This window comes from Nanorana parkeri, unplaced genomic scaffold (assembly GCF_000935625.1).
Source record: "Nanorana parkeri isolate BGI_ZX_2015 unplaced genomic scaffold, ASM93562v1 scaffold3789, whole genome shotgun sequence".
NCBI classification, from domain to species: domain Eukaryota; kingdom Metazoa; phylum Chordata; class Amphibia; order Anura; family Dicroglossidae; genus Nanorana; species Nanorana parkeri.
The window spans coordinates 13,773-21,168 of NW_017310057.1; the positions used below are offsets into that span (position 1 = coordinate 13,773).

At 54.5% G+C, this 7,396-nt stretch overlaps 3 protein-coding genes across 3 annotated transcripts in view; 1 reads left to right on the forward strand and 2 right to left on the reverse strand.

Moving 5' to 3' along the window:
- Positions 1 to 1,032, reverse strand: part of LOC108803482 (ER membrane protein complex subunit 3-like) — an 11,077-nt gene extending 10,045 nt beyond the window's left edge. Inside the window, exons 1-3 of the mRNA XM_018575324.1 lie at positions 1,024 to 1,032; positions 291 to 405; positions 9 to 158 (exon numbers count right to left, since the gene is read on the reverse strand). Coding sequence (XP_018430826.1) covers positions 9 to 158; positions 291 to 405; positions 1,024 to 1,032 — 274 coding nt within the window. The remainder of the gene's footprint in view (positions 1 to 8; positions 159 to 290; positions 406 to 1,023) is intronic.
- A 3,050-nt stretch (positions 1,033 to 4,082) lies between these two features.
- FANCD2OS (FANCD2 opposite strand) lies at positions 4,083 to 4,649 on the forward strand. The gene has a single exon (XM_018575325.1). It carries the CDS (start codon positions 4,083 to 4,085, stop codon positions 4,647 to 4,649), a length of 567 nt encoding a protein of 188 aa, XP_018430827.1.
- Positions 4,650 to 5,736: 1,087 nt separating this feature from the next.
- The window catches only part of FANCD2 (Fanconi anemia complementation group D2), an 11,426-nt gene continuing 9,766 nt past the window's right edge, over positions 5,737 to 7,396 (reverse strand). Inside the window, exon 11 of the mRNA XM_018575326.1 lies at positions 5,737 to 5,917. Coding sequence (XP_018430828.1) covers positions 5,737 to 5,917 — 181 coding nt within the window. The remainder of the gene's footprint in view (positions 5,918 to 7,396) is intronic.

Below are 7,396 nucleotides of genomic sequence, written 5' to 3' on the forward strand. Positions count from 1 at the left end.
ACACACACAGGGGATGGAGATGATGATGATGCCGGGCTCTGTACACACACAGGGGATGGAGATGATGATGCCGGGCTCTGTACACACACAGGGGATGGAGATGATGATGATGCCGGGCTCTGTACACACACAGGGGATGGAGATGATGATGCCGGGCTCTGTACACACACACAGGGGATGATGATGATGCCGGGCTCTGTACACACACACAGGGGATGATGATGATGCCGGGCTCTGTACACACACAGGGGATGGAGATGACGGGTCGCTGATGAAACAATACAACTCACCGGACCCGCTCTCAGCCTTCTCCTGCCGGGTCCCCTTGATTGACTCAACTGAGGCTCTGATTGGCCGCCGTGCCCTCTGCTGATTGGTAGCCGCGGCTGTCACTCCGCCATTTACCTAGAATGGCTTTTAGCATGAACAACCAGCCCAGCCAATCACAGCGCAGGCTCACAGGAAGAGGCGGGTTTCATGTCGAGTCATCGTAGGTTTCCATGGAGATAAAGGGAAATGCCGCGGGGGGCGCTCGTGCAGAAGAGCTTTCTAGCCCAAACCTGTAAGTTCTCACTAAACCGGAAATCAGGCAGTTGGAGAACTCGATAAGTTGGAACTTTCGATAGAACACCGCCATTTCTTTTTGGGAAAAGAGCATAGACAGCGTAGATCACGTGGCGGGCGGGTGCTGGAGGCGGGGCTTATCGTAGAGGAGGCGCCAGCTGTGTGTATAAATAGTCCCTGGAAGGCACTGAGGAGGACACTGCAAATCACCCAGCCGGGCCCCAGAGAGGAAGAAAAGGGCCCGCAGCTCCCTCATGCCGCCCCTCCCCCCCAGTGCCACTCCGCCAGCTGCAGCAGTAGAAGCGTGACATGTATGGGGGGGGCATGGAGAGGACCCCTGCCACTTAGTCCTGCCCGCCGAGACATTCATTGCTGTATAATAAAAGGTGTTATAATCCGCTGAGTGATAATCTCCGTACATCCGTCCTCCTCTCTTTCTATCACACACGGCCTCCATACCTCCGCCATCATCTCCCTCATTACAGATCACCCACAATCCTCCTCCAATCACAGGGATATCTATCGGTGACTCCTCCCACTACTCCAACCATCGTCCTCCAATCACAGGGATATCTATCGGTGACTCCTCCCACTGTCCTCCGATCACAGGGATATCTATCGGTAATTCCTCCCATCATCTTCCGTCCTCCAATCACAGGGATATCTATCAGTGACTCCTCCCACTTCTCCGACCATCGTCCTCCAATCACAGGGATATCTATCAGTGACTCCTCCCACTTCTCCGACCATCGTCCTCCAATCACAGGGATATCTATCGGTGACTCCTCCCACTACTCCAACCATCGTCCTCCAATCACAGGGATATCTATCGGTGACTCCTCCCACACATGCGAGTGTCATGCTGGAGATCATAGAACATGCGAGTGTCATGCTGGAGATCATAGAACATGCGAGTGTCATGCTGGAGATCATAGAACAGCTCCGTGTAATTGGAGAGGACATTAAAGATAACCGGGTGGTGACATTACCGCTATGCAGCCTCCCAGAGTCATACATCGCTCTTATTAGCGCTCCAGAGACCAGACCTGAGCAGGAACTAACACGGCAATACAACAAAGGTGCATGGGAGCGCAAAGCAGAACATAGAGAGCAGAGTGTGTTATCACCGGTCACATGACAAAGGAAAGTTCGGTCGAGAAAGCGAGAGGCAGCTACACAGGAAACTGCAGACACATCACGGAGCGCGACCTCTACAGTGACTCAGAGCGTATACCACGCGGACGGTGTTGTGGACATGTTACTAGGATGTGTTTTTAGTGTAATATTGTCATCATGTCTCTGCGGATTTCTGCGTCACGCTCCATTGGACCCGGTTTAAATCCCCACTAAGAGTAAACATCTTATGCGCGGCGGAGCAGTGTCTTCTTGGTGAATGTATGGACGCCGGCTGGGGCCCCCGTGCAATGCATGGATTTATTGGCTTGCGTGGATACATTTGTTTTGAATGCAGTATATGAAAGGAACGTGCGTTTGTCTGTGGTGCGTCTGATCACCCGCTGGAGATGATATGACGTTGTCCCTGTGAATCAGCGCGCATGAGGATCCTAGTACCGCTACTGGGCATTGATCACTGAGCCGCGCTGGATAAAGTCACTCCGGTGGTAATTGGAGACGATATGGTGAGGAAGTGATGTTGGTTGTTGAAATCACTTCCTGGTTTGCGGTGTGAGACATCACTTCCTGTCTGACATCACTTCCTGTCTGACATCACTTCCTGTTGGGCAGCTATAAAAATAAACACATACCTGGAACTAGCAAGCAACACCCGTCTCCTGTCTCTACAGAGGTCCCTCCGGTCCTCGCACAGGAGAGCGTCATACACGCGGGGGAAATTCTGTGTGTTCGGCGGCATACTTTGGCGCAGTTTAGTGCCGCATGGATTTGTGCGTTGAACCAAGCGAATTTCCATAACAACGGTGTGTTGCCTCAACAAGTCACATGACCAGCGATGAGACGTTCTTCACAGAGATTGATTTCAGGACACGCAGAGTATCCACATGACACATGTACTGCATGTCCCAGACCTAGGAGGAAACTTCTATCAGTGACAACCCTTCCACAGGCCACACCCACCCCACAGGCCACACCTACCCCATGGAGCTCATACAGAGCGACATGTATGTAGAGTCGTCTCCGGGCCGCCGATCCCAAAACTGTCATCCGGGAATAACGGTTTCTCACCTCCAACTGACTGCTACACACAGGAGACAGCCGAGTCCTACCGCACCACCAGGTACTACCCCCTCTGCCAGGTACTACCCCCCTCTGCCAGGTACTACCCTACCCCCTCTGCTAGGTACTACCCCCCTCTGCTAGGTACTACCCCCCTCTGCTAGGTACTACCCCCCTCTGCTAGGTACTACCCCCCTCTGCTAGGTACTACCCCCCTCTGCTAGGTACTACCCCCCTCTGCTAGGTACTACCCCCCTCTGCTAGGTACTACCCCCCTCTGCTAGGTACTACCCCCCTCTGCTAGGTACTACCCCCCTCTGCTAGGTACTACCCCCCTCTGCTAGGTACTACCCCCCTCTGCTAGGTACTACCCCCCTCTGCTAGGTACTACCCCCCTCTGCTAGGTACTACCCCCCTCTGCTAGGTACTACCCCCCTCTGCTAGGTACTACCCCCCTCTGCTAGGTACTACCCCCCTCTGCTAGGTACTACCCCCCTCTGCTAGGTACTACCCCCCTCTGCTAGGTACTACCCCCCTCTGCTAGGTACTACCCCCCTCTGCTAGGTACTACCCCCCTCTGCTAGGTACTACCCCCCTCTGCTAGGTACTACCCCCCTCTGCTAGGTACTACCCCCCTCTGCTAGGTACTACCCCCCTCTGCTAGGTACTACCCCCCTCTGCTAGGTACTACCCCCCTCTGCTAGGTACTACCCCCCTCTGCTAGGTACTACCCCCCTCTGCTAGGTACTACCCCCCTCTGCTAGGTACTACCCCCCTCTGCTAGGTACTACCCCCCTCTGCTAGGTACTACCCCCCTCTGCTAGGTACTACCCCCCTCTGCCAGGTACTACCCTACCCCCTCTGCCAGGAGTTGTAGATTTCTAGTTCCCATCAGCCAATCAGGTTTTGTTATTTCTTGTATCCGGACGAGTAGATTGGGCCCCGGATTTAATCCAGATTTCGGCACCCTGTACCAGCTCCGGTCCCCTCCCCCATTGTACAGACGTTCCCCTCTCTCTCTGGCAGATAGCGGGATGGAGATGTACCAGCTCCGGTCCCCTCCCCCATTGTACGGACGTTCATCTCTCTCTGGCAGATAGCGGGATAGAGATGTACCGGCTCCGGTCCCCTCCCCCATTGTACGGGCGTTCCCCTCTCTGGCAGATAGCGGGATGGAGATGTACCAGCTCCGGTCCCCTCCCCCATTGTACGGACGTTCCTCTCTCTCTCTGGCAGATAGCGGGATGGAGATGTACCAGCTCCGGTTCCCTCCCCCTCCTCCATTGTACGGACGTTCCTCTCTCTCTCTTGCAGCAGATAGCGGGATGGAGATGTACCAGCTCTGGGCGCCATGGACTCGGCTTGATGAAAGCTTACAGTGGCTGAGACACGCGGCGCCGAAGCCCAAACCGTACCGCGGCGTGATGAACGTCTCCGAGAAAGCCGAGCTGGAACTGTGCCGACTTCTGGGCAGGAGGCTCCCGGGACGCAGATTGACCTTTGACCTGGCAGCTTACATCAGAAACAGGAAGGTGGCGCGGCACGCACGGGATGTGCTGGCGGCGCCGCGGCCAATATCGCTGCGCGGGCTGGACGCGGTGTTTGGTCACATGATCACGGTGCAGCCACCAAAATGGAGCGGGAACCTCCACGTGTCCGGGAAGTCCGTGTTCAGCAGAGTGGTCAGCAGGCTGTCCCTGGAGGCGCCGGCGCGGGGTGCCGTGGATATGCGGCTGGCCCTCAGGATATGCCGCCAGTTATTGTACTTCATCCTCCTGCTGTACACCACCTACAAGAAGTGCGACCTGCTGCTCCAGCGCACCAACTCCACCAGGAACGGCAAATCTCACCGAGAGCCGGCGAATGTTCCCCTCCCCCACAGATTCCCATAATAAACATATTCAGCAGAGCTGTCAATCATCAGACACCGTGTCATCCATGATCACATGAAAGCTGCAACCTGATTGGCTGGTGGGCGGTACCATGGACGGTTCTGCTCGGAGATCCGCTGACAACTGAAGCTCGGGCTGCAACCAACTAATCAGTTATAATAGTTGTCGGTTATAGATTAGTTGGTTGGATCCCCGAGCTCTCTTCTCCACGCTGGGAGGCGGGCACAGCAAGCAGTGGGCGGGTGCAATAACCAGCCTGCTATTGGCCCCGCCCACTACCTGCATCATGTGATCACAATTATTACAAAATATAACAAGGTGGGAAAAGTCATTTTTAGTTTCGGCCGACAAATTCTATTGTGGGAGGAGCTTTCATTTACTTCAATGGACCCCATAAGCTCCTCCCACCCGCAGTGATCGCCCGGCACTGGAACGCACCGCAATGCTGACTGCTCCGGTACGATCGCAGAGCATTGTGCGTTCCGCTTTATTCTGACGCAACTTATGTGACGCTGCGTCCGAGTATTTTATAATAATAGAAACAAATCATCTCTGGGCGGAGCCGCATGGAGGACGATGAGGTAAGGATGATGGGCCGCATGGAGGAGGATGAGGTAAGGATGATGGGTCGCATGGAGGAGGATGAGGTAAGGATGATGGGTCGCATGGAGGAGGATGAGGTAAGGATGATGGGCCGCATGGAGGAGGATGAGGTAAGGATGATGGGCCGCATGGAGGAGGATGAGGTAAGGATGATGGGCCGCATGGAGGAGGATGAGGTAAGGATGATGGGCCGCATGGAGGAGGATGAGGTAAGGATGATGGGCCGCATGGAGGACGATGAGGTAAGGATGATCGGCCCATAAAACATTGTATTCACAAATCAATAACTTTATTGTCCTCCAAACACTGACAATACACATAACAGAACACGTGAACTATACATGTGTAGTACTGAGAATGCGTGACCCTCAGAACTCTCCGTGTCACACATGTGATCTGTACATTAGAATGTATCGTATGTTGGACACGTATGACCAGATTTCCATCCTAGCAACCAATCAGCTTCTCCGGTCGCCAAGGAAGATTATAACATGAAACGTCGGCTGTGATTGGCCGCTGTAAAGAAACAGAACATCTGTACAGTGCAGAACGGACACCGTGCCGGGATCCTCCTCATAGACTGGACATAGAGGCGGGCATTCATCTGACTCCTCCTCTTCCTGCAAACATTAATCTGACTCCTCCTCTTCCTCCTCGCTCTCCTCCTGCAAGCAAAGACACAGTCAGTCCCTAATCACCCCAAACCCATCAGGGGAGACATTGACATGTGTGAATGTTATAACAACCCTCCTCCCCCACCTCACTCCTAATACTCCTCCACTACTCCCATCATCCACCTCACTCCTAATACTCCTCCACTCCTCCCCTCATCCACCTCACTCCTAATACTCCTCCACTACTCCCATCATCCACCTCACTCCTAATACTACTCCCATCATCCACCTCACTCCTAATACTACTCCCCTACTCCCATCATCCACCTCACTCCTAATACTCCTCCCATCATCCACCTTACTCCTAATACTCCTCCCATCATCCACCTTACTCCTAATACTCCTCCCATCATCCACCTCACTCCTAATACTCCTCGCACGGCCCGTTCTCCCCCATACTGATACCCGGCTGCGGGAAGACATATTTAGAACAAAAGCCTTTTCATACTATGTGTCATCACACGCGTGTTAATGGGCTGCCAGCACACATCTCAGAACATACAACTGCACCGGATGCACCGTCTGGATTCCCTCCCTGACCAAGGGTACCGTCAATAATAACAGGCTGGTGTCCATGGTCATCGGTAACCTTGAGGCCGCGTTCACACTGAGCGATTTATCGCGCTGCAATGCTTCTCAATGGGGCTCTGTGTGTCGCTGTCGCGGGTCGTGCGTCGCTGTCATGGGTCGTGCGTCGCTACAGCAGGGACCCTTTTTGGAGCGGATTTTGCCGCGATTCTCGCTTGCTCAATGCAACCATTTGACAAATGCGCGATTTGCGAATGGCGCAGTGTGAATGGGGCCTATAGCAGCGGTTCTCAGCCTGCGGGGGTCGCTGTGCTCAGCCCTCTCCTAGCGCAGCAGTGTCCGTTCTCCCGCCGCGCCGCCAGATGTCGCTGCAGCAGCCGCGTCATCCCTAAATTTTACCGTTTGGGGGTCACCGCAACTTGGCAAATGTTACCAGGGGGCCCTAGAAAGGTTGAGAACCAGCGCCCTAAGGACTTCCCAGCACTGGATATGAAACGCTCTGTGGGTAGGAGGACGGGGGCAGGGATCAAATCCTGGGACTGAACCCAGAGAACCTGGATGCCTCAAGGCCAACATGGGGGGGTGGAGCCGGGCTTGGGGTGAGTTAGGGGTCCAGGCCTTGCATCGGGGTTCCAGGTTTTGATTTGGCGGCAGTCAGCTGAGGGGTGATGTCACCGAGGCCTTCTGCTGGGTCCAGGTCCTCCCCATCGGTTCTGCCGGCAGTATTTAGGCCTCAGGAAGATGAATCTGGGCTGACAGAAGGCCGTAGAGAGCCGAGGTAACGTGTCAGCCAATCGAGGCACAGGACAAAAGCGCCAAACGTCTCCAGCTGTTACCATGGGAGATGCGTCATCCACGCACCGGGGATTCCTGGGAGGGGTTATATGGAGGTCCTCACAGCTCTGTCCAATCACCTGATGATACCCGCATATTACCCGGTGG

What these genes read in the sequence shown, in the direction of transcription:
- FANCD2OS (XM_018575325.1), top strand. Translation starts at nt 4,083, where the DNA reads ATGGAGATGTACCAGCTCTGGGCGCCATGGACTCGGCTTGATGAAAGC.